Below are 27,542 nucleotides of genomic sequence, written 5' to 3' on the forward strand. Positions count from 1 at the left end.
TGACAACGTCATTCTAAGGCACTATGAGGATATGGTGGTTGATGAGTGTGGGTGTGGGTAGGCTACCGGAAATTAGAATAGAAGTGTTCTTCTAGTACAACTAGCCTTTTGGTTTAGGACCTCTCGGACCCAAAATATCAAAATGTCAATTTACTTGTCTTCTTGGAATATCCAGAGTTGAGAATACTATGATTAATGATTTTCATAATTAAACACACACACATACACACAAAACACATTTTTGAGCCTTAATAATCTTAGTTAATTTCTGCTATAACCTACTCATTGTGCACATGGCAATATATGAGACTTCAGAAGGAAACTGGCTTTTATTGATGACTTGTTATAAGCCAGGCATTATTCTGTTTGCAAACATTATTTCACTGTTCTTTGAGGTAGGTGCTATACATTCTTTACAGATGAAGACACTGAGGTTCAGAGAAGCCAAGTAATTTCTAGCTCTCCCTATTCATCTATTGATGCTGTTACTTTAAAAAAACCATTTTGAGAAATACGACAACATAGAAAAGTACAATAAAATATTACCCAATATTATACTTTTCTACATTTCCTCCTAGTCTTTATTCATATTATATAATTTCTGATAGTTTAGGTCACACATATGTCTCATATAATTTTGTATCTTTTTTCACTTAACATTACATCACAGGACTTTTTTTCAAGTCACCAACATCTACATAGTCAGTGACTCTACTAGATACCACTGTTTAGGTTCACCACAATTTATTTAAGAGACTTTAACATTGGAAACTTATGTTGTTTGTAATTTTTCAGGATGTAATAGTGTTGTAATAACTCTTCATTCATATACTATTGCCCATATTCTGTTTTACTCTTTTAGAAACATTTCATGCATGGAATTACCAAGTCAAAGTATATAATTACTATAAGATATGTTGATATTAAAACATATTATAGGTTAGAATGCAAATTATATATAAGATACATTGATAGTAAAACAAACAGATTTTGCGGGGTTATGTTTCGTATGAACAAACCCCCAGATTGAGGGTTCCACCTATTGCTTTGGTTGTCCCCACTGCTTGTGAGAATATAAAGAATTCTCCACTTGGGGAAGTTGAGTTTTCCCCCTTTCTCGCCATTGCCCCAGGGGGACTTTGCAAATACTTTTTATTCACTGTTCAAATCACTCCGGGATTTATCAGGGGATCACTCTGGACAAACCTACAAAATTTCATGCCCTTCTCAAGGTTCCATGTACTTATGGTATTCAGTTAAGCTGTCCACATAAGTTATAGTAGGAAATGTACTAGTCAAAATATAAATTTTATATCAAATAAACATTTTTTTGCTTTAATCTTACACATAAGTTAAAGTTTTAGAATATTAATTACCATCTATTTTCAACACCCTGCAGTATTGGCATTCCTTTGTTCTTCCTCATGCAAAAACATTTTTAAATTAAAAAACATTTAGTCGCTATCATTATACACTCTACGCATTCCTAGATTATACCATCTCAGTCTTTATATATCAAGAATGGAATGATCATATGGTAAGAATGTTTGCGTTTGTATGTTTTATGTTGAATAAAAAAAATATTATAGGGTTGAATACAAAAGTAACATGGGCTTCAAATATAAAAACCTAAACTTTGTAGAATGCTTTGGGTTTACTTGGAGGTATGAGAGTTTTTACTTCTGTTGGCAGAACTAAAGTGGAAAAGTTTGTTGATCACTGCTCTTTTTTAGTCCTTCTCTAACTCCAGTTGTCATTACCTCCAAATCAAATTCATCCATATTAATCATATTGTTACAACTTTTAGCCTGATTTTTTTTACTTATTATTTAACTATATTACAAATATATGTGAGCACCCTGCATAGCCTGCCTAGTTCCCTTCCCCATCATTTCAATGAAACCCCCACCCTGAATTTGTTGTGTCTTTCCCATTCATTTCTTTATACTTTTACTACATGTTTGTATCCATAAATAGTATAAAGTAATGTTCCACAGTTATATAAATGTCATATAAACAATGCTGGAAATTCAAAAAAAAAAATCACAAAATCTAGGTCAAGTTTTAGTAGTCAAATGTCGTGGAGAAGATGGAGAAAGTTTCTGTAACGTATTCCAGGGAAAATTGATCTGAGGTGGGAGCTCCATGATTTGGCCGGCTCTGGAAACTGAAGCACACACGTGTCTAGTCCGCAGCCGCAGCTTCTCGTTCCTACATTTCACAGAGGAGACATCCCCTTCTCCGGGCACTCAACACGGAATAGAATAAATACATGAAAGAGGGATTTGCTAAAAAATCAACAGTGCTCAGATTCAAGCACCATTTTCAGAATCTGACAGATCTGGTTGTCGAAACAAAGCAAGGGCATAATATAAGCAATAAGCATTATTCCAGAGAGAAGCCGAGCCGTGCATCCTACAAGGAGGGAATACGCGTTCTGTCTGTGTGCCGGTGGAATATTTCGTAAAAATGGCATCGTTCATGGCCACTAATGTTTTTAAACCCTCAAAAGTAGAAATCACATAAGCCACATTATGTGATAAAATTAGAAATAAATAATTAAAACACCTATATAAAGTCTTGGAAATTAATAAGCACCATCTCAAAAAACTCCTGGAGCACAGAGAAAATAATCAAAACTTATAAACTACCAGTAACAGTGTAAAAAAACAAAACAATATTGACTCCTATGGAACTTGGCTTTAACTTTGTTTAGTCGTACTCTTTAATGCCCAAGAATAACTGAAACAAAGATAACACAATGACAGGGCTACCATGTGGTGTAGGGTGAGGGTGCTGAAGTCAAACATACCCTCATCTTGCGTTGCTGAAATTTGGTTTTTCTGCCTCCCCAGGGGTGCTCTCCTGCCCTCAGCCTCACCGGCTTCCATGGGACGATGGAAACCATTTGGGCTCAGCGTGCATCAGCGTTTCTCCTCGCTTGGCCCTGGGTTATCCTTAGCTCCCTTTGCTAATTTATGCCCTAGAGGTGAAAGGGGGGTGAGCAGCGCTGGGGGTGAGAAAAGGGCCTGGATGGCACAGCTGCCCAGGCTGCTGAACAGTTAAATGCCAAGTTCAAAGACATGTCAAGGAGAATTAAGACCTACAGATAATAACCTTAGAGAACTAATCTAATGGTAAACACGAATGGATTCTTATTAACTACAGTCAAGGGCAATATCTTTTTTTATTTCTATTTAACAGAGTAGAAAACATCTAAATTAGCATTTTCTTCAAGGTCAAATAATTCCTCTTGCATGTTTAAAAAAATATTTTCTTTTTACAAGTGACACAGACTCATTTTTTAAACAATGAAAAAATGTTGTAAGGATGAAGGAAAAAATCACCATTACCTTCATTACACAAGAGGTTCACATGTGTTTTATTTCCCTCTGGTAAAATTTTTGGGGGGCGGATGGGGGAGGGGACTTATTATTTGCTAGTTTTACATTCTTATGATGCTGCTGCATGTACAGTTTTCTATCTTATGAAAAGAAGTATCCCCTGACTTCCTATATAGGGCATGATTAGAGGCACCCATCTGGCTGGGTGTGATTTGGAAGGAGTGCTAGAGCATAGAGCAGTTGCCTGGCAGCTGCTTTTTGGCATAGCAAGCACAATGTTTTACTTCATTGTACCTTCTTGCATAAGGGGCCCAAAGTGTGTTCTAAAGGCTGTGAAAGAGCCAAGTCCCTTAGCGAGCCCTGGGCATTTCCTCTGCCTGGAAAGTAAACTTTGGAGATCGGTAGGAAAAGAAATGAAAAGGTAACGAGCCTGCTACTGAATATTTTAAAATATTTAGTGCAACAGAGCTTACATTTATTTCTAGTTTGTGAGTTGATGAAGCATTTTATGATCTGATAACAACATACAAATAAAGCTGCACTTCTTCCCTGGAAGCTTTAACCAAGTGTCTGCAATGCTCTAAGCCCAGGAGATGTGAAAGGGGATAACAAACAAACAACCTGAGGGACAGTCACCAATCACGGAGAGGTGACGTGCTCCCCTTGCGTCAGGAGACCTCATGGTGGTTACGGCTAGAGCTCAGGGAGGATGAGGTCACATCTCCATGGAGTCGGGGAAGACAGCGGGCCAGGAGGGTTTCAGTACAGGGTAGTGGGTCAGGAAGATGAGGGGGTCCCCAGCAGAAGGCAGGGGTAGGGGGTTAGAGCCCATGAATGTCTGGGGCAAAAATTCGACTTGGAGAAGCAGGTGGAGCCCTTTCACGGCCGGCTGCTGGAGCTGTCACCTGAGGGTCATAGAGGACATTGGAAGAATATGATGACCAAATGTGGGTTTAGGTTTAGAATTGGTTGCAATTAGGAAAGGAGTTGGGAAAAGAGAAAAATCAGAGCATGGAGGACAGTTAGGAAACTATGAGATTAATTTACTTACTCATTATACACTTATGTATTGAAAACCTACCGTGTACCAAGCACTGTTCTAGGTCCTGAGAACTAAATAAGCAAAAAATATCTGAGGAAGCTCTGAGTTAAGGAGATAAAGGTCAAGGAGATGGGGCCGAGGCGAGGGCAAGAAGCTCTTGAAGTAACGATGTCACGCAGAACTAGATGATGATGTCATTTGATACATCGAATGCATTTCCCATAGAAAAGATTAAAAAAAAATGGATATCAACATAATTAAGAAACAAACCGAACTTTAAGGAAAGATGAAAAGGTACAATTAAATACCACATTGATTAAAGGTAATGTGGTGAGGGAATCTGAATATATAAAATCTGGATTTCACTAATTGTAATGCATCAAATTGGTGTCTTAGCTGGGACGAACGTGCCCCGGTCATAGGATGCTGATATGAGGAGAAACTGAAAGGCATAAAGGGAACTCTGTGTACTGTATGTGCAATGTTCTTGTAAATCTAAAATTATCCCCCCTCCCCCAAAAAAAGTTTAGCAGCAGATACTTTTTTTTTTTTAAAGAAAACCATATTGGGTGGGAAAGATTGTAGAGTAAATCATATGAATGCTCCTGTTTCTGTGCAAACATTCCGAGTGTCTGTATATTGGATGGGTACATACGTTTGTGAATTCATAGAATAATGCTTTAAAGAGCACATACGACCTGGCGTCACTGGTCACTTAAAGCAGAGATTAGAGGTGGGGACAGGACTCAGGGTGGGAATCAAAGGGGACGTTGGCCTTGTCTGTACTGTGGTAAATTCCATCAGGACGGTGTGGGGTGAAGGTCCTTTGGAACTCAGATGGTATAACCACCTTGCCCCAGGCCTGGGTGTCCCCTGCCCATCTGCAGGAACAGAGGACTCTGCCCCCAGCTGTGCTCGCCCAGGCACGTCCACCATGCCTGGTTCTTGTGTGCTGTTCACACGCCCTTCCCTGGGTGTCGGGACTTGGAGTCCTAGTTTTTTCTCCTTCATTCGCTATTTTTTTCCATTCCAACTCAGAGGGCCAGGGGGAAAAAAACACCCCACTGAGAAATGAAGCATTGACTCACCAAGAATAATAGCGAAGACCACCTAACTGTGGAACCTGCTCTGGGGTGGAGTGGGCGCCAACAGCTGCTGCAATGAGAGCCGCCCTGCAGAATTCACTGGTCTGGAGGAGAACCTGGATTTCTCATATCCCATCACATCAACAACAACAAGAGGAGCCCCCGCCGCTGCTGCCTGGACTGACCACCTGGCTCTGGGAGTTGAACAAACCACTTGAGTTCTGTGGAATCGTGTCCATGTGTGGCCGAGGGCAGCCTGGCCTCTGCAGCCATCATATGTCTCCTATCTCCCCACCACAGTGTAGTTGAAGTGGCTTGGGGTCCCTCTGAAACCCCACCTAACAATCAAAAGCCAGTGAAGCAGTGGGTGATTACTGAGGGCTTTGACTGCTCCCTGAATCTGATTTGAGCCAAGGCACCTGGCTTTTCCCTGGAAACACAGCCCCACTCCCATACTCTCCAAGGCTCCTTAAAGCTTTCGGGTACTTTCCAGGCTTATGGAGATGTCGGTCTAATGCCTTGGGAGGGGAAAAACCAACTATGCTTCACCGAGGTTCTGGAAAACAAATTTTTTTTTAAAAAAAACACCTGTTAATGTTATATGTTTACAGGTTCTAGAAAGAGGGAAGCAAACAGATTCAGCCTTTTCACAGCAGAAAACTCCAAAGGGTAGTGGTGGAATCCAGAATCAGTTCTAATGAGCATGGCATGGTATCCAAAGCAGTGGTTCTCAAGCTTGGAGGTACTTCAGAAGCACGTGGGAACTTGTTAAAGGGCTGATTTCTGGGCACCTCCCCCAGCATTGCAGATTCAGGAGGTCTGGGTGGGGCCTGAGAATTTGCATCTCCAACAAGATCCTAGGAGATGCTTCTGGTCCCAGGACCACATCTTGAGATCAGCTGGTCCATCTTGAGATCAGCGAGGCCCTTATTGAAAGGCGGGTGCTCCGATGGCAGAAGGAAAGGTCCTCAGCCTGGGGGTGCTGCATCTAGCTGTGGCCGTGGGTGTTCCTCCAAAGTGGAAACAGCTGTGGGGAGCAGGCGCCAAGTGCAGCACATGTATTAAAAGCCAGGCCCTCAGAAGGGCGGAAACGCCAAGAGCAAAGGAAAGAGAGCACACCGCCGCACTCAGCAGAGGAGCTCACAGTCGGGAAGAAGTCATTTAAATCCAGCAGCAAGTGCTAATTAAACAGGCTTCTTTCTCCAAGACCCTATCTTCAGAAGGTCAAATGGCTCAAGCTTCCTGAGAGCGAGCAAGCAAGAGAGGAAATGACCCAGCCATCACCTTGGCAAGCAGAGGAAAGTTTGCCCCTGGAGAATTCCTGAGTCTGGAACTGAGTTTTCCATGTTGAGCTGCAGCAGCCAAGGTGAAGAATGTCATCGTTTGCCCCAAGAGGGGCTCTGAGGACTGTCCCCCTCCGTGTTTCTCCTGGGAGGTCTGCAGTGCGTGTTCCCCACCCTTCCCAAGCAGCCAAGGGTCCGGGACAAAGACCACAGACGCTCCACCTGCCTGGTCTTCACCCACGGCCCTGGGCAGGGTGACAGGCAGGGCGGAAATCGGGTCCTGGTTGCTCCCAGTTCTTGTAGGTTTCCTATGTTTCATTTCTTCGTTTCCTTTTAGTTTGCCTTCTGGGTTTATACACATTTTGTGCTTAGGGTAATGAGGAGATGAGGTTTATTGATTTTATCTGCATTTGGGCTGAAGTGGTAAGAAGGAGACGGAGTAGGGAAAAGCTTTGTTTGTCTAGCTGTCCTTCTCCATATGGGAAATCTCTTTCTACAGCCTTTGTCTTCTCTAACCACAGGGGTTCATGAGTTGTTCTTTGTTTTGTTGTTGTTGTTGTTGTTTTAAAGGAAAGCTGTTTCCTCAGAAAGGGATTCTTTGCATTATTGCTAAGATGTATCTTGGGTCTGGAGCTGTCAGTCTTACCTGCTCACAGGCACGCTGTGATTTTATTGTGACCATCACGACTGCTATTGCAGCAACTGCTGTGACATATTGTGTCCTTCTACGTGCCCGGAACTGTACATGAAGCCCGCAGCAATCTTGGGAGAGTAGCAGTGTTATCCCCATTTTACAGATGGGGAGCTCAAGGGCCAAAAAGGCAAAGTAGCACGTTCAAGGTCACACATCTGACCACCAGCAGGGCTAGGTCCGAGATGAGTCTGCCTGACTGGGGGTTCCTTCATTTAACAGGAAGTGCTGAGATCCCCTTGCTGAGCAAGTTAATTTGAGGCTCCTAACCTCATGGAGCGTCCAGTGGGCTGCTGGTGGGGGGAGTGGGCCGGTGAGTGCATGTCAGTTGGAATACAGCAGAGCCGTGGTTAGAAATGCTTTTTATCAAAAGGTATCACATACCTTATTTTTAATCTTGTTTCCTACGAATGGTATTTTCTGGAAGTCATAAAAAAAATACAAAGGCGTAATTCATGTTTCACATCAAAACTCAGGATTTTAATAGCATTTTAAATTGGGGGGGGGGAATATGCAGAACTGCCATCTGACTCCACTGATCCTTCAGGTCAACTGTACCTTGAAATTTATGCTGCCTTAAGCATCACTGCCACCTCGTGGCAGCTAATGGAATTGCAGGCTTGGTAGCAGCCGAAATGGCCTTGGGAGATTTATACTAGTACGCTTTTCTGTTCACACAACCTAAATTGTTAAGGCACAGCTGACTCTTTCACATGCCTTATAATGTGTAAATGAGCTACAGCTAGATTAGTACCAGTTTTCTTTTATACGTCTTGAAGTCTGGGAATATCTATTGTATTTCGGACCTTCAACATTGATTTGTTATGTTAGAGTTAAAGTTCACAGATAGTAATGGTGAAGTGACACTACATATAGACTAGTATTTGGAATGAACTCTAGAACCAACTTAGGCAAATAACAGCTCTTGCTTTAGTTGAATGTCTCCGAATGCCATGGGAAGACCCCAATATTTTGGCTCCCCAATCACTTTTACTCAAAACCTGCAAATGACTGCATTTTAGAATTTAGGCTCTCCAGTGCCTGCCTGCTTCTGTGCTGTGCCCCCTACCTAGAACTTCCTTCCTCTGATTTTACCGTCTGTGTTTATTCTTCAAGCTGCACATCAAGTTGCGGCCTCTAGAGAGCTTTCCATAAGTTAACTTAGAAATGAATGTAGCATTTGCAGTGACTCTAGAGAAACAGAAGATTGAATGGTTTATCCATTAAACAGGAATAAAATCCCCTATCCTAAAACTGATGGGTGGGGAGGTAAAGAAAATGTGTGTAAAGTGCTTCCTCAGGACTAGTGTCTGGTAGAAGCAAAATGGCAGATGGCACAGCTGACATTTGTCTGGAAATACCTAGAGACTCAACCAATGCCTGCCTCGTGCATGACTGTCAAATGCTATTAGTTTCCTGTCTGTTCATGCTTAGTGGGAAGGAGGGAGGGTGGACTATTTCCTTGGAGTTCAAAAATGTGTCCAATCTTGAACTTTCCTTTCCAGAGCTATTACCCTCCTAGTTCCATCCCTATGTTTCACCCCAGAGCTGGTAAGCTTCCCCAGATGCCAAGCTGCAAAGATCTGCCTGGGGTACACGGTGTTAAGCGACAATGCCATTCTTGGTGAAGCTGCTATAGGGAAGCGTTCATTTTTTTTTTTTTTTTTTTTTTTGGAAACTCAGTTGACACTTGAGAGTAGGAGATTGGTCACTGAGGCATGTTTGTAAAATGCTCCCCCTGTTTTCCAACTCGAGTCTTAAATGTCTGCTTTGTTTCTCCGGCCAGGTAGTCGACAGTGACAGACCAGAGGGGTCCAAGTTCCGCCTCTCTGGAAAGGGAGTGGATCAAGAGCCCAAAGGAATCTTCAGAATCAATGAGAACACAGGCAGCGTCTCGGTGACACGGACCTTGGACCGAGAAATGATGGCTACTTACCAGGTGAGTACCTTCTCCCTGCTAGCCCACCTGCTGCAGAGATGTGGCTTTCGGATTCTTTCCTCCTCAACTGAGCTTGTTACTTCTGTGCCTCCACAAACCCAGGGCTGTGCAGTTTTTGGGTGCCGCTGTGGGAGTGGAAGTGGAGCGGGACCTGAGCCGGGCAGCAGAGCGTGCCCTCTGCGTCATCAGCAGAGCCCCTCTGGCCTACAGGAGACCCTGAGGGCTGGGGACCAGGAGGGGGGACTTGGAGGCCCCTCGTAGAAGGAGGTGGAGACCCCTGAGGTCAGCTTTGGCTCCCTAGAGAAGAGCTCGACGATCAAGAACCCTAAGGAAGTGTAAACTCATGGACCCGAGAACTCCACTTTTAGAAATCCATCCTAAGGAAAAAAAAATGAGGAATTTTGCTAGGTTTTTGTGCAAAGATATCATAGAAGGAAATGATCCTGAGGGCAGGAACAATTGCTATGTGCTCAGCAATAGAAACGTGGTTAAATTTTCACATAATTTTGAGAGGAATTTTTCTACACTCACTTAAAATACTTTTAAAGAAGTGGTAGTTATATGGGAAGATTCCAAATATCGAATGGAATAGCAAAATAATGCATGGTATTCTTATTGATTAAATATTGATACACATAATGATAGGTATGTTTGTGGAAAAAAACAAGGCATTAATGGTTATTTTATTTGAGGCAGTGAGAAGGATTTTTGTCTGTTTTCTGATGTTTCGGCAGTGTACTTGTAATACTTTTATATGGAGAAATTAGTGTCTCCTTGCAAAAAGAGAGCTCCAGAACTTGACACCCACCCGGGAAGTACAGACCTCAGCAGTGAGCGCCAGAGGAGCTCTCTGAAGAGCTGAGCAAGACGTTTGATGGTGGTGAGGCTGATAGATCCTGTCTGAATTTGCAGGATCCAAAACCAGGGCTACATGTCCAAAAAAGTCACCCTGTTCAGAGTCCTTCCATGCAGCCTATTCAGAGAGTGTCTCCTGGGCTATCTAAACTGGTGTGGACATTCTCCGTAGATGACAATGGCCATCTACAGTCTCAGCTGCAAGGAAAAGAATTTGAACACCAGCCTTCAAAGGTGATAAGGGGGTGTTGCGATGTGGCCTTGGAGAAACAGGTGGGTGTGGCATGGATGTTGTGGAAGATGTTAATTGAAGGCTTTTCCAGGGAGACTCGCTTAGTCTTGTCACATTCTTTTCCTCTGGCCTCAGCAAAGCTGAATTCAGGTCTGTTGCATAGACAGTGCCCCTGAGGGATTGCTGCACCAGGAGTATGGCTGAAGGGGGGGTGGGGGGAGTGGTTCTGAATGTAGCCTGGGTCTTGTTTGCCTGCAGTGTCGCTGCTATACGGAGTGTCACTGCTATACAGGGCTGGGGTTGCCAGGAGGGGGCTGCCTCTTTGGAATTTCACAGAGGTGCCCCATGGGCTAGGGCTGCTGTGGTTGGATGAAAACCCAATAATTTTCGCGTGTTTATTAAGCATCAAAGTAGAGCCTGTTATGTGGCTTGGGGCTTCTCATCTCTTTCTTGGAGAGAAAGAGTATAATAACATGGTATCTGGAATGCGGCCTCAGAGCTGCTGCATTTAAATCGTGGTTGTCATGCACTCACTGTGGGAACTTAGGCACGTTGTCTGCCTCGATTTCCTCATTGCTAAGATGAAAATACTCTTACAACGTCATAGGACTTAATGAGGATTAAGTGTGCTAGTACAGCATCAGAAACATAAGCCCCATATGATCTTTCTTACATGAGTGATAAAGATTCATGAAATGAAAGGCAGATGCAGGGAAGTAAATTCCAAGGAGTATGAATTACAGGCCAACCTGGCCCAACATAAACATGACTTTTCTTTAAATATTCTTGGGATTACTTTATAGCCTTATAATCTCACTCCTATTGATGAATCAATTGATTGTATGTTTGTTGACTGGGTGACAGCATGCTCCAAGGTGGTGTGGGGTGTGGGTATACAGTGGGAAATGAGGGACACCAGTTTCCCTGCCTCCATGTGCCTTTGATTTTACTACCTAAGTTTTGTTTCAAGATGAAACAGACTTGAATTCCTTCCCACTGTGTGGAGGAGCAGTAGCGGGAGGATATGCCCGGCCCCTCGCTGGGCTTGGCTGGCACAGGTGCAGGGCCCACTCTCCCTGTTGCAGAGCTGCCCGGCTCAGGGGTGCAGGTGCTTCCATGAGTCCAGGGGTTCAGTCAAACAGGGACCCAACCCTGCCACCCCTGCCTGGCTGCACTGAGGACCCGGTTTCTAATGCTGCCTCCAACATGTCTTTCTCCAATACCGTCCCTGTCCCATCTTAGCACCCGCGCTGGGGAAGGTCCCCTGGCAGCTCCGGCGCTTGGTTCTTCTCTCTATGAAGTGGGTTAGGTTTTCTACAGGGACATTGCAAGCCCACTTTCCCAGTGCCTACTTGGAGACAATTTACCATCTTAAAAGCACACTGAAGCATAGATCCATTGTTGGCAGCAAACCTAATTCTTCAGAGAGCAGAGTCCTGCAGTGAGACGGAGCTTCCGATTCCCTGTGTTTGTTTCCTCTTTTGTAAGTTTCCAAAGTGGAGCGTGTGGATAAATGCATCACCTTCATAATTGGCCCAGTGTTGTTGGTTTTAAAGTTAAGTTCTACTAACCTGTAAATTGATGCCCATGTATAACCATTTCCCAAATCCAACAGGAAAGTGTTCCAAACTCATTGTGGGGGCAGAGCTTGTGTGATAAATAATCTGGGATAAATCAGTACCTGGGCCCCTGAATGTACATTGTCATTGAAGATTCTATTATTCAAATACCACATAGACATTGTGCCAAACAATTCATGTACATAGTCTTAATTATTCCATTTCATGCAAGAGACTGAAGAAGCAGATGTTACACCACTTACAGATAAGGAAGTAACTGTTAAACGACTCTTTTTCAAGGTTTCACAGTTCGTGTGCTTTGAATTTGGGGATTTATCTCCATTTCTCTATCTCCAAAGCCCTGTGCTTTCAATCACTAAGGGCTACTTCTTCCTAAAGACCCCCAACTGGACTCTGATACCAAAATCTACAGATTCCTCAACCCCTATCCTAGGAAGTCATCTTATGGGAATGGGAAAAGGCTTAGACTCGCTGGATAACAGATCACTTCTTCAGTGTGGTCACCTGCATGGCCAGTAGCCAGCCTGTCCCCTCCTATCTAGCCTGGTTCCCAAAAGGGCTTCCCACACTCTGACCCAGAGTGGCACCTGACAAGATAATTTAGCTCTCTCGGTATTGAAAGCCAACATTAATGCAAAGCTTCCTGAAATATTTCTCATTATTATGCATTTTGCCAGTATTTGAGTGATTTGTGAACTCTTCATTGGAATAAAGTACTGTAAATGATTCATGAATGGCCAAGTTTATGGAATTCTATAAAAATGTTAGCAGGTGATAATGATTCCCTCCCACTGTGAATATAATCTGCAGGCTGCAGACTGTCATTACAGGAGGGCAGGTGTGAAGTAGGAAACAGCCAGGTGTGAAGTGGGAGACAGCCTACAGTCAGGTGCAGGGACTGGTTGGGCTATGTAAGGGCATGAGGCAAAGGAGGAGCTGGACATTATCAGTGGACAAATCATTGTCAACAGGAGACCATCTTGTCCCTGTATGGCTAGTGGTTGATGAACAGAGAACTTGGAGTGTCAGGAAGAGTTGGGTAGGAAAGCGAGAACCAAATCTGTTCTAGTTTGCTAGCTGCCAGAATGCAACACACCAGAGATGGATTGGCTTTTAATTAAAGGGGATTTATTTTGTTAGCTTCCTTTTCTCTGAAGAACTAACTTTCCACTGAGGTTCTTTCTTATGTGGGAAGGCACAGGATGGTCTCTGCTGGCCTTCTCTCCAGGCCTCTGGGTTCCAACAACTTTCCCTGGGGTGATTTCTTTCTGCATTTCCAAGAAAGGCCTGGGCTGAGCTGTGAGTGCTGAGATGAGGTATACTGAGCTGCTTGAGAGAGAGATTCATGTGTCTTTACCAGTGAGCTGAAAGCTAGATGGGCTCCTCAGATACACTGTTAGTATCAGCATTGGTGTTAACATTTATTGAGCATTTACAATGTGCTAAAGCACTGCAACAGTCTTTAAATGTGACCTCTTTAATCTTCATAAAGGCACAACAATGTTGATGCTGTGATGACTCAATGACCTGCCGTGAGACCGAGTTCACTGTGTCTTGGCCTCAGAACAAGAGGAGAGGCTCAGTGTCCCCTTCTGCATGTTTGATCACACTTCCTCCTATAAGATTGATTCTCCTTCAGGCCACCCTCTTGGTCCAGTTTGACTGTTTTTTGGGGTCAAACTAGGAAAAAAGGGTATCCTTGCCATTTTGTTTCCTTTCCCTCTTGCGACTCTTCACTAGTTCTAATCCGTCCTTAGCCCCCAAAGAGTTTGGCAGAAAGTACATTAAATTGAAAAATGCTGTCATGTGGAAATATGTGTATCATCACATTAGTGATAAGAAGCTTGGGAGAAGTAGATTTCTTGGGGCCTCTAAGATTAGAGAATCATCTCAGTGACCTGCTTATAACAGTCATGCTATGCACAGGTGATGTAACCTGGGCGGAGTTATACCATCCAGGTAGGATGTGAACTTGGAGCCTTCACTCCAGAACCAATTGTAGGGACAAACTATGTAACTGGGCTGGTCACCCTAATGCCATGCTTCTTTTCAGAGGCTTTGGTGGCAGAAACCAAAACCTTCTCCGACTATTCATGATGAAAGAATTGTCAAGAGGGCCAAATAAACTCTCCCATGGTACCCAAGCCAGAAATGGTGACTCTGCAGGAAATACCCAGCCATATGTGGCATGATACTGCTCTGCAAGGTTTCTCACCCTTGGGACATGTGGGGCTGATATTTGGGGCTGGATAATTCTTTGTTGGGGTTGGCGGCTGTCCTGGGGTGGAGCAGCTTAGCAGTGCTCCCAGCCCCAGACCAGTGGCTCCCCCATTAGAGTGACAACCAATTCTGTCTCCGTATTTGTTAACTATTCTGGGGAGGATTCTGTCTCCGTATTTGTTAACTATTCACTGGTGGAGAGGAATCACCATTGCTGCCACCTCTGCCTGCCACTCTGAGCCTATGATACCTGGTCTTGGCTGCCGTGCTTTCTGGAAGATCTCATCTCTCCAAGCACAGCTGCTGCCTTAGGTTTCCCCACTGGCAAGAACCTAAGTCATGTGCAGGACTCCAGCTGCAAGGGAGCTGGATCAATGTAGGTTTTAGTTCTCCAAGCATTCCCCTACAGGAAAGTTAGCTGTAAAGGGGATGGGGAGTGTTGAGCCCTTCAGCCACATAGATCAGCTTTTATTCCAGGTGAGAGCCGGGCAGCAATGACTGTGGCTTTCACAGGACAGGTAAGCCTTGCCCAGGAATCGAAGGTATGGCTCCAAACCTTTGCTCGCTCATTCCCATGATGTTGCTACCAAGTGGTCACTGGATGGCTTAGGAAAGAGCTGGGAGGGGGAAGCCACAAAGAACTTAAGCTTAAAAACACAGGCTCTGGAATCGGACCTACTGAGGTTGGAATCTTGAATCTTTTATTGGGTGAAACATGCAATTGTTACTGTAATAGGTGATGTCACATTTCTTCCTAAATCTGTCATCTTTGGCAAGTGACTCAATTCTCGGCCTCTGTCCCACCTTTAGGATGAGATTAGATATCGAGATTAGATATCTAACAGTGTTCTAGTAAGTGGGAATGTACCCATGTAGCACTCAGCACAGGTGGTAGCCATCCCATCACATACCTATTTTACAAGTTAACTCCCTGTAAGTAAAATAGAGGTAAAAGTAGCTGAGCAAACAGCAAGCAATTAAATGGTTGGAGGGTCAGGATAGTGAGTTGCTTCCTAGAAGAAAATTGTTTCAATGAGTGGTTTTCAAAGTGTGGTCCCCAGACCAGCAGTATCACCTGGGAACTTGCTAGAAATCCAAATCAGTAATCCTGGTCGGGCCCCACAATCGGGGTTTAACAAGCCCTCCAGGTGCTTCTGATCACAATCAAGTCTGAGAACATCTCTCCTGGGTGGGAACGCTGCAGCTGTTTTGACTCACTAATTTGTCTCCGTGAAGGTGGCCTTTGAGCCGATTTCATTACCATCCTCTTAGTGTATTGTGTGTCTGCCTTAAATATACTTATTTCCTTCAGGTGCTCCCACTGCCATTTGAAAGCCCTCTAAATCCAATCCACACTCTTCAAAAACTGCCTTTGTTTTTGTTTCACTAATGGCTCCTGAGAGCTGGGCAAATTTGTCCCAGACTTCTTTGCAGCATTCTGTCTAGACTTAGTAACTTGACATTCAGCAGTCATTCAGAGTGTGTGCTTGTTTCTCAGAAACCAACCTTTTAGGCCGGAGATGAAAGCATCTTCAAAAGATTTGAACTGGTTCAAACTAAGATAATTCCTGATGGGAAGAAGCTGGCTCTGAGGTGAGCAGAGCCAGCTTTTCTGCATTCTTAGTTCAGCGATCCTGAGCAAGTTATTTGTGGTTCTCAAACTTTTCTGCCATTAGTATCTGCCGGGGAGGCTTTAAAACCCTTGCCACCCAAACCTCACTCCAAACCAATTAAGTCAGAATATCTTGGTGTGGGATCAAGCGTCCATACTTTTATACAAGTCTCCAGGTGTTTCCACTGTGATGCCAAGTTTGAGAGCCAGTGACTTATGTAACCCATCTATATCACAGATGATTCAAAAATGGGAGTGGTGGTGAGGATGCCAACCAGGTAGTTTGTCTGCAAATACCAAATGAGATGATACACAGGATTTTCTAACACAAGAAGAAAATCAAAGATCTTGTGTCTTCTTGATCCCCTGCTTGACTACAAGCTAATCTCCAAAGCTAAATGTTTTCTAATGTGTCCTTGGGCACAAACACACTTAAATAGGAATGGAGAGAAACAATTGGATAAACCCAGTGTATTTGCTGTCTTCTGAATCACTTTAAGAATGACTCCGGATTTGGTTGTAGCCTCTCCTTCCCCCCGTGCTGAGTATCTCCCCACCCTGCTCTGTGCAGTTCAGCTCTAAATATTTCTGAGCACCTCATTGCCTGACCTGGCCTTATCTACTGGGTGCAGCTGGTAAAACTGAGGCATGAATAGGTTAAATGGCATGGCCGAGGTAGCCACACACCTGAATGAGACTGTGGCGTTGTTCCTGACGATTTATGTGGTCCACTGAGCAAAGCTGCTGCCTTACTCAGGGCTGCAGAAACATTTTTCTAACCTTCATTAGCACAAACTCCCCTAAAGAGGTTCAATATAAGTCTTGGCAGGTAGGAGATCCCTGTATGCCTGATGGGCCCTGTATCTGCTTATCTCGCCCACTGATAGGCGTTAGTACTTATTCATGAATGCATAAAAGGGTTGATCATCAATTATTTTATTTTATTTAGTTGTCTATAACAGTCTACTTCATCATACCTACTTCAAGTTTCTGGGTGGCACTTTTTTTTTAGGAGCTAAAGTGTCACACTGGATCAGAACTGCAAGAAGCTTTAGAACCATGTTGTCTAAGCAACTAACTTTACAAAGAACAAGTTCAATAACTATCAAATGGTTCTGACTCCCAGTGCTCAAAATATGTTGCTGTTATTTAATTATCCCTCTTTATGGGGCATTGCAGCTGACCTCTCTGGGATCAGTTACCACAAATGCAGAGCAGACATCTGTTCTAGTTTCCTGTACCCACTTTGGTCATCCATTCTAGCTTCCTGTTCCCACTTTCCATTTATATAAATTCACAACCATGCATACAGATTTTTTTAAGTCAATAAAAATGAATGGAAGAGGGAAGGCGAAGTTTGTTAGGAGCATGGACTAGGAAGAAGGGGAAACAAATGGGAAGGTAGAAACCAGCTGTTTCCTTTCTTTGGCCCCTTGGAGTAGGTGTGAGAACTTTAGGTTACAGGGCGGACAATGACAAATTTTTATGATAATGTACAAGACTGAAGGCAGTTAACCAGTCATGAGAGACCTTGTAAGATTCTGGCTTCAACTGTAGGATGTGGTGTCCAGATGACAAAGGGTGACATGATAGGAGAGGGAAGGATCACCTTTGTTTCAGCAGAGATGCCTTCCTCAATTTTAAGTGGAAGGGGTTTTTCAATGGGGAATGGCCTCCAGTCACAGGTAAGACAGGAAGAACCAGGTACTTGGCGTATGGTGGGGATGTAGAGATTGGGGGACTCTTGTGAAACCAGCTTGTACTTGGAAGTACAAGGCAGTGCCATGATGGAACTGAATTCCTGCTGGAACCATTTGGAAGCCTGGAGACCTTAGGATGGAGAATAATTACAGCCGTGGCCCCTTTCCTTGTCTGAGTCTGGGGAGGCCAGCTGACCCTGGGTTACCCAACATAATTCTGGCAGATCCCCTGTGCAATGTGTGATTGGAGTAGGTCAGCTTGACGGCTGCAGGAGAGGCTATGAGCAAAATGCAAGGATAAGGAGAATGTGGAAGAACATGCTTTCTTGCCACCTGAACACTCTCTTCCAATGACTTCCACCCCAAAACAAATGGTTGGCAGTGGGGCAATATTTATCAATAATGCCACCAAAAGTTTACCTACAGGTCAGAGGTACCCCAGATCCAGCAGGCCCTCTCAACAGGGGCAGTCAGGCCTCAGTTTAGTCTTACTCTGTGAGATTATTTCAGTAGATATTTGATGCATGACTAGTGCCAGCTACCTTTTCCAGGTGCTGGGGTGAAGAAAAACCAAAAGAAAAACCAAATCCCTTCTCAAACACACACTAATAAATATATAACATTAGGTGGAAATAAGTACAGAGGATAAAAATGGAACCGATTAAAGGTAGAGAAAGCGACTGGAGAGGTACTGAGTGTAGGAAGGCCTTGCTGGGAGATGGCATTTGTGGAGAGATGTGATAGAAAGTTTCCTGAGGGCAGGGATGCTGTTACCTCTCTGTTAGCCATGACGGCAGTGGTTCTCAACCAAGGTGAGTTGTGCCTCCCACAAGACAATTGGCAATGTCTAGAAATGTTTTTATTGTCATGACTGTTGGGGGCAGGGATTTACCTACAGTCTCATGGGACAGAGGCATCTCATGGACAGAGGCCGGGGATGTTGTTCAATGTTCTACAGTGCAGGGAGCAGCTCCTACCATGGAGATGTATCTAACCCTGTAAGTTAGCAGAGCACCATGACACCCTCTATAGGTCTGGGCCCTTAGAAGTGGTTGATGACATTTCTTAATTGGACTGCTTGCTTAGATCTTCCCTAGGTTGTCATAGATATGAGGCTTATGTTCTTGGTTGGGGCACCAAGGCATGGTCCTTGAAGCTCATGGTTTAATTGTCTAGTTAGAAGTCATTGCCTCCAATGACATTATCACATGGTAAGAGGTAGGGACAGTCTCCTAGAGGATGTACTATCAAAGGAAAGGCTACGAAGGGGAGAGAGTAGGAGTTAGGCTAAGGATGGGGAAAGAGCAGGACACCAGGTTCTGGAGAAAGGGGTCATAAGGAAGAGCTGGCAATGCTTCCAGAGAAATGCCCACTATTCCAAATGGTTACTGGGTAGGGGTGGAGGAGACAGAAGAAATGTGATGAGCAGGGAAGGGAGACTTGTGTGCCAAGGAATAACCTTAGACCTAATATTCCCTTGGTCAAGGGTAGATGGAAGGATTCGAGGCTGCAGTGAGATGACCAGTCTTGAGTTTTATGCCGACTTGGGAGCACAGAGGGTGGGTGGGAGTAGTCTTGCCTGGAGGTCTCCAAAAACTTACATGTGCCAGATAAATCCCACTTTTCATCCAGGAAAAGCTGGGAGGTGAAAGCTTCCAATCTAAACTGATGTTGAAGATATTACATATACCTTGGAATGAAAAGGTATATGTTTTCGGCAGCCCGAGGCCAGGTTATGGTGGGCCTTGCAGGGCAGAGAGAGGAGTTTGGATTTAATTTTAAGAAAGTGTTTAAAGGGCCTCAGCAAGGGAGAGACATCCAATTTGCATTTCAGGAAGATAAGACTTATTTGAACAGGTCAACAATAACATTTGAATTGCCCTGAAATCAAAATTCATTAAAAAAAAAAAAGAGTTCATTTGTTGAGAATACACTACCTACCAGGTGCTGGGGGTTAGAGATAAAAGTTAAGACCTTCTTTCCTGGAGCTCAGCCTTGAAAGTTCTCTTCTAGATATGGTAAACAAGAAAACCTTTCTTTATCTCTAATCCATGTGTGGCTAGGTGGGGAATGTGCTATGTATAGTCCAGTCTCCCCATTTAATCCAGCTCACTCTCCATGCCAAGTAAACATTCTCTTTTAAAATACCCAAACTTTTGTTCAGTAGGGTTTATCAGTGGGTTATGCCAAAATTACTTATTAAACACAGTTGGCCAGTTTAGTCAGCAGTTGTTGATTGATTCAATTGATATCTATATTAAGCTGTTATGAAGAAAGCTTATCTTTCCTCCAGTGAAATAGTAGGTGCCAAAAGATCCTTTCTGTTATTTCATTTCATTTTATTTTATTTGTCTTCTGAGAGTGCAGATATTTATATAATAGGCTCCTCCAACTGAGTTCTGGTTCCATGTTGGAAAGGTTAAGTGCTTACCAGGAACGACTTGCTTATATCTCTTACAATTCAGTCCCTGCTCTGTGAGAACAAACTGAGCATTATTAAATGTGCCAGACCAGACACTCCAAAGCTGAAATTATGTGAAAGCAAACTGGAGAGAAGGTGCCCTCATTCAATGGTGGCTTAGGGGGGTTGAGGCCACGTCTGACAGTTTTTGACAAGATGTCAGCGAGAGTGCTGTGCTCTGGAAATTGGTTTCCTCGTGGCTTGGGGTGCACATTTAGAGCGTGGCAGAAACCTGGGAGACAGCATAACTAAAGACGGTACACCTGGCAGGGCCTTTGATCTATAGTCTCAGGAAACTGAGCAACAGGCAGTCCACATCAGTTTTGAGTGTGTTTACTATTCCTTTTGAAACTTTAGTGTAGAGCCCAATCATGAACTCGACAAAATGTTCCTGTTCAGTGTTTCTTTCTAACCCCCTGTAATGTGAGATTGTATTACTTAGGGCTGTTTCAGCTCCCAAATAAAAGGGAATATATTTCAAAATATAGTTGACTCAAAAGAGCAGGTCATGTGAAGGACCCCTGAGGTGTGTTTTCCACTGAGAGTGCAGCTTGCAAGTCACGGTGGGAGAAGTCCTTTGAAGGTAGGACCTGGCATTGTACTGTGCTTCTTGCTTGACCCCTACCCCTCTTTGACTTGCTGTTCCTTAGGCTCTTGCCTGGGAAGTTATCCCAGGAGGAATTAAGTTGATGAGACAAGGATCTCCTAAGAATGTCACAGTGTGGATGGGATTAGTTGAGGCCAGGTCAGGTGTGTACACCGTGAGGCAGGAGGAAGGGGAATCTGGGCAGATCCTATATTTGAAATGTGGGTCAAACATATACCAGTATCCAGGAAATACCATTTCCATCCAGAATGGTCATTTCATTCTTTCCTATATCTCCATCTTCCTTGGGCTCAGACCATTTCTAGAAGTAACTGCCGAGTGCCAGGATTGAGGCCGTGGTTTGGAGCAGGGAGGACTGAGGAAGATGAGGACCATCTTCCATAGACCCATACATTATGGGCTCCGTGTGTAACAGTGCCTTTCTCCTTCCTCTACCTTCGTCCTCACCTCCCTCTCCCTCCATAGACAATTCAGTTAATGTGTAAGTCAGGTGGTGACATGCTAGTATTTTGGGAAAGATGGATAGTTACCTCTGTACAAGGAATCGCCTGCAGAGGAAGCTTTGGTATGTATTATGAAATCTGCTATGCCATTGGCTTGCAAGGGAACCAATGGGAGAATAACGTTCGCTTCATTTTCAATTATCCTTCCTGATTAGCATGAGGAAGAATTACCAGATGACAAAATAGATAACACACACACAAGGCATCTTGTGCAACAGTAAGTCTGCTGGCACTCAGTGTGCTTAAGCAGAAGCTGTGTCATCACCTTCAGGAGCAGTGTCCTGTATGAGGAGGATTCCTAGACACTGGATGGTAAGACTGGAAGCTGGGATCTGCCAACTAGGGCTCAAGGGCCAAATCTACCACACCCACTCATTACATGTCACCTGAGGTCTCTTCTACTGTAAACAGAGTTGACTAGGTCCAATGGGTGTGAAGGAGACCTTAGGGCAATCTAAACTGAAATTGTTCAGTTTCTGGCCCTTCTCAGAAAAAATTGGCCAACCCTTGGAGTGGATATACCCTCACATCCCTCAGAATGAGCAGTTCCATGGTTCCTTGGTAATTTCTAGAGTATCTGAGACCCCTATACCATCCCTAGAGGGAGCATATGAATTTCTCCTTTTAGAAGATTTCTGAGGAGAGCTGAATATGGTTGTCCTCCCAAAATGATGGTGATGCTCTCTATCCTGGAGGTGAACAGAATCGAGGCTGGGACTCCCCTGAGTGCACTGTCAGGGTCTTATGGTGACCATTTGACAATCAAGGGGAGGAGCTGTCTACCCACGTTCACCTAAATAAAGGTGGGAGGGAAAGGTTTGCCGAGGGGAAGGGCCTGAGCAGATGGAACTTACAAAGTGCCATGTATCCTTTCTCCCCTTGCCTGGAAAAGTTTCCCTTTGGAGCATTGCCCAGGGGATGGGGTGTGGACCGAAGCCTGTGGGCTAAGGCTGTGGCAGACTTGTGTTCCCTGAGTGATAGAATAGTGACAACAGGGGTAGAGCAACCAGTATTTTAGTGGGTTTTATTTGGTCCTTTACAGACACTGGCCGGTTCATTCCTGCATTGACTCCGTTGCAGGCCTGTTTTAGTTTATTTCTGCCAGAGCAAATTACCGCACATTTGGTAGCTTAAAACAGCACAAATCTATTATCTGGAGGTCAGAAGCCCAGAATGGGTCTTTCTGGGCTAAAAGCAAGGTGTTGACAGAGCTGCTTCCTTCTGAAGGCTCCAGCGGGGAAGATGCTTTCTTGCCTTTTCCAGTCCTGCTCACAAGGAGGGAAGATCTAGTCAAAATAGCCGCAGAGCACCTGGGCTACACTCTGGGGCGGAGTCCGCGCGTTTGCTCAGCTCTCCCTGCAAAGTCCGGGCCTCTGTCAGGAGGGACAGCTGTAGGCCCCAGGAGGGGTGTCCTCTGGGGGACCCTACGGGTAGGAAGCTGCAAGGGCAGGACCCCGTGTCTGCTTCTCCCGTGGGGAAATCGGGGTCGGGGGAGGTGTTCTCCGCTGAGGTGGCACAGCTGGGGGGCGGGAGAGCTCAGGGCTAGCCTCACCCGCCCTGGGACGAACAGCTGCCTCCGCTGCTCCTCTGAGCCTTGGGCTCCCCCGAGGAGCGCCCGCGGCGGTGGGAACGGTCTTGACCTCTGGGCGCCTGCCCGGCGGGGGCGGGGCTGCTGCTGAAGGGCCCTGGGGCGGCCCCACCCGGGGGGAGGCGGGGCCGTGGAGGCGCTGGGTGCGCAGCTGAGAAGCCCCGCGGGGAGGAAGCCCCTCCCCACCGCCCCCACCTCCCCGCGCAGACGGCTGCCGGGGCCCCTCGCAGCCCGGTCTTCCCCCGCAGTGGAATCGGGACCCACCGAGGCTTTGGGGGCTCCTGGGCGCTGGGAAACGCCCGGCATAGGGTTCCAGCTCAGCTCCCTAGTGCTTTGGGCTTTTTGTCTTCCGTTCTGTGTAGTGTGTGGAACCTTTTTTTTTTCTCATTCCAGAAGACAAATTCTATTCCCTTATTCCTGAGGGAAAACTAATTCCAGCAAGGGCCATTTGTCTTTGGTACCTTAAAATCTAGGTAGTTTACTGCAAGCTTATTCTTATTGAAAAATATGTAGCTATTATTCAGAAACTATTTCCAACTATATGGCACACTTAACCAGATTGTGTTTTAAGTGTTAATACATATACTGAGGATGTATGCTGGAATGTATATTTCTCAGATACTTTCTTCTTTTCTGACTTTGCTATTCTCATACTTTTGTGCTGTGAAGTGTTAAGGGGATGAGGATATTTTCCAAGCAGATGATGTTATATGTGTTACGAGTTGTTAGCATTTGATTACACGTGAAACTTATGGCACATTATAAAGCTTATGATTAATTTAGATATAATTTGCATTTAAGATCTTTAACATGTGATTCCAAATGTAACTATTTTAAGCGTGCCAGAAGCACTCCAATCTTGGAAGTGTGTAGACGCCCCCATACCCCCATTGCATGGATTCAAAAATGATTCCAGATGTTAATATAGCATAACTTTTTCCAAGCCCTTTCTGAGAAACATAAGAACTAAGAGATGTCCCCTTACACACATGCAAAAGGGAGATGTAGGGCTGGTCCCAGTGTCTCAGCAGGCAGAGTTCTCACCTGCCATGCAGGAGACCCAGGTTCAATTCCCAGTGCCTGCCCATGTGGGGGGGAGGTGGGGGGGAGTTGTATGCCCAAGTAAAATGGCTTCTTTAATATTAACTATGTATGTTTGGCACACTTAAGACATTTTGAAGATCTGCAGTCAAGAGACCTGTTTAAGCAGCAAAGCCAAGGCTTTTCAAAACCCTCTCAACAGTGTTCTCCTATAAAAACTATAGAAATAGCACTTTGGGTATTGTGGGTTAGAAGAGATTTGATCACAGAGACCTGAAGGAAACGGTCAGCGTGAAGCTGCTCTGTGTCCAGCGTGCCAGCCGAGGTTCTATGAGGCCAGCTGTTCTGGAAGGGTGGCTCTGGAGACTGTCGGGCATTAAAGTGCTTCCATGAACCCAGGGGGAACTGGGCATGTCCAGATGTTGTACCTCCCACTTCCTGTTGTTGCAGCAAATTGAGAGGTGAGGGAATGCATCAAGGGATGACTGCATAGACAGAACATAGCATGTTCAAAAAAAAAAAAATCCAGAATAAGTGGATCCCCAGAAACAAAGTAGGTTTGCAGTTGCCAGGAGTTGGGGGAGGGGGAATGGGGATGACTGGTAATAAAAGCAAGGTTTCCTCTCGGTGTGATGCAAATGTTTTGGAAATAGAGGTGGTTGTGTAACACAGTGGTTGTACTAAATGCAACTGAATTGTGCACTTAAAGATGGTGATTCTATATTATGTAAATTTCACCATGACTTAAACAAAAGCATGGAGGAAAAAATGGTAATGGAAGTAAGAGTTGATAGGGCAGGAAAACACACAAATTGGGATAAGAAGAAAGCAGGTAGGACATTGGGGGTGGCAGTGGAGCAAACCAACGGGCAATACCCAGCGGTGGTGTTCACAGATGCACCGGCAGCTTGTGCCACATATGAAAATAACTTGAGGAGACTGTCGCCCAAAGAGGTTTGGTCTATAAGACTATCCACCTAGACCAGGAAGAAGAGTTCTGTCTGTCCACCTCAGCAGTTTTAGCTGGGAACCCACATGGCAGGGACATGCTGATGACCAGAGCCCATGCCTCTGGCTTGTGGGCTTGGCGCTTGTGGGCTCCAGAGCCAGAGGCCCATGTCTGTGAAATTCATGAAGCTGAACTTCCTGGTCCCTTAACTTGCACTGGTCCTTTCTGTGCCCAATTTTGTAAACGCAACATACTCTTGTGCTTCAAAAGGGCCACTGAAATGCAGGGTCTTTGACTTCTTCCCATCCTGAATCAGATCCTGGGACCTGGCATAGAGGAACCCAGGCTGAGGAGCCTCAAGTTTTGTTTTGATGCTGTCAGACCTCCCCTTCATTTAGTCAGAACTTACCTGCTGGGAAATGACCAGCTCTGCGCTGTGCAGTAGAACTTTCAGTGCTGATGAAAAGGTTCTACACCTGTACTCTCCAGTGTGGTAGCCAAATACATGGCAGTTCAATGCAGTGGTTAGTGAGCACTTAATGTCAGAAGACCTAAATTCAACTTCATTTATTTTGATTTAAATTTGAATAAGCACATTTGGTGGTGGTTACTGTTTTAGACAGGTGTAGAATATCACGGGTGAAAGCATTGTCTTTAGCATCATGTGGGCCTATGGTTTCTTAGATGCAATTTAATTAAGATATATGTATACAGCATACAAACCATTTGAGGTATACAATCAATGTTAATTAATGATATTGGTTTTTACATCTCACTAGCTATGTGATTTGGAACAAGTTACTTAATCTGAAATTTGATTTCCTCATCTGTAAAATGAGAGAAGTGGCAATACTTGCTAGAGCTATAGTCAAGGTGAAATGAGATATTGCACATTAAGTGCAGAGAACTGGGCATCCAGTACATGTTCAATTAATATTGTGCTTTGTGATATTGGTAGTTCATCTATGCTTTCCACAGCAGTGCTTAGAGCTGGGCTGCTATGTCTATTTTGCAAGCAAGGGCGCGAGGCTTAAAGAGGAGAAATAGTGGTGGCCAGGGACATGCAACAAAGAAGGTGGAGGAGTGGGAACAGAATCTTCAGTGCTCCAGTGCCAAGTCTCCTTGTTGCTGTGCTATACTTCCCCTCTCTGGAATTCTGGCTGACAAATTCCTCTCTACTTAGAGAATGAAATTGTAACTGAGAAATGGGGTCTGTTGTTTATTCTCTAGAATCTGGTCCATTAGGTGTAAGCTGCTTGGTTCTTCATGGAAATGGATTCCTAATAGGACTTGAAATCCTGGGGAACAGACATGATTGTGTGAGTGTGTTCATTTCCATTGTGGCCATTTCTTGTCCATGTTGGTTCACAGTAAACTGGGGGCTGGGCTAAGATGGGAGACTGACCCCTTTGTCATCTCAACCACCTGGACATTCTGGCTGTGTCCAAACTTTCAGACACTTCGTTTAGTCAACCAGTCTTGGTATGTTTTAAGGTGCTTGGCATCCCTATTTGAATGCTTTCTTCTCCATTCTATCTATGGTCTCCAACCCATAGGAAAATAGGCTCGGTATGGCTGGAGGAAAGACAGCCTTCTCTACTTGAACTGCATTCATGAGGAACAAATGCACCCCATTGTTCTCACCTCTGGGCTAAGAGCAGAGTTTGGACTTGAAGTGAATTGTTTTTTTCTGACTCAATATCAGCTGTTACAAAACACCCTGTTTTGTGCCATTGCTAGCAATTTGGTTACATTCTCAAGGAAAGCTTAAGAAGCCAAGAATTAGTGCTGGTCTAGGGGCAAATGATTAGCTTTCCACTCTAAATGCAGTTCCTGTCACCTTACGCTTGCTGTTTAACGGCCCTGCCCATGTTGTTCTTGAGAGAAATAGAGGGAGGCCTCGTTAATGTGAGAGATCGGCAGCAGTTCAATTATAAGTTATCACTGCAGAGGGAGAGCAGTAGGGCGAGATCTTCAAGTTGGAAATTAAAAAGATGGATGGAAGGAAGAAAATGAAGTTAGTTCTCCAAAGCCTTGGTGCTTCATCACTGACATGTGGAGGTTGGGGAAAGCCCGTTCTAAACACAGGATGTACCAATGACAGTTAAGATTTTTCGGTCCCCTGGAAGATCTTTTTGGCATGGTAAGACCCGCTTGCCTCTCTCTGACACCACAACTGCAGCCGGGGCTGATTCTGCTGCCCACAGAGTAGAGAGCACAAGGGTGCCTCACTCTGCAGCAACGTGAAGCTGCAAACCTTTGTGCAAGGTTCTGGGTTTCAGCAGGTCGGGAAGAAAGACTGGCCTGGTGTCGTTCTGGTCAACCTATGGCCTGTGACTGAGCTTGTTTTTTTGTGTGTGAAAGGGAACTTTGTCTTTCTACCTGCTGACCTGCTCCACTCACTCATTCTCACTTATTAACTAAAATATTTATTCCGCACCTACTCCCAATCAGGCACCAAGTCTAGGCATTGGGAAATGGCAGTAAACCAGAGTCTCATCCCTCAGGAAGTTTATAGTCCAGCAGGAGAGCAGGAAGGCAGGGAAAATCAAGTATGTTAGGATGGTGTGGGTGATATCCTCTTCTGTCTGTGATGGTTGGGCCTGGCCTCTAAGGAGGAGACACTAAGCAGAGACCTCATGATAAGGGAGGGATGTGAGCTATGTGGACATCGGCAGGGAGAGCTGCACAGGCTGGTGAACAGCCAGTTAAATGGCTGAGTTAGGCTGGGTGGGGGGTTACTACTTTATAAATGTTGGGGTCCTATAGTCTAGCAGCTCAGGACAAAGCTTATAGTAAACTTTTAGCCT

The 27,542-nt window shown here is 44.7% G+C and overlaps 1 protein-coding gene across 6 annotated transcripts in view; it reads left to right on the forward strand.

Moving 5' to 3' along the window:
• Nucleotides 1–27,542, forward strand: part of CDH13 (cadherin 13) — a 1,150,740-nt gene that overhangs the window by 575,115 nt on the left and 548,083 nt on the right. For all 6 annotated transcript variants that reach the window (XM_077133145.1, XM_077133147.1, XM_077133146.1 and 3 more), the window contains exon 5: nucleotides 9,232–9,384. In XM_077133145.1, the coding sequence (XP_076989260.1) occupies nucleotides 9,232–9,384 (153 nt within the window). The remainder of the gene's footprint in view (nucleotides 1–9,231; nucleotides 9,385–27,542) is intronic.

This window comes from Tamandua tetradactyla, chromosome 16 (genome assembly GCF_023851605.1).
Source record: "Tamandua tetradactyla isolate mTamTet1 chromosome 16, mTamTet1.pri, whole genome shotgun sequence".
NCBI classification, from domain to species: domain Eukaryota; kingdom Metazoa; phylum Chordata; class Mammalia; order Pilosa; family Myrmecophagidae; genus Tamandua; species Tamandua tetradactyla.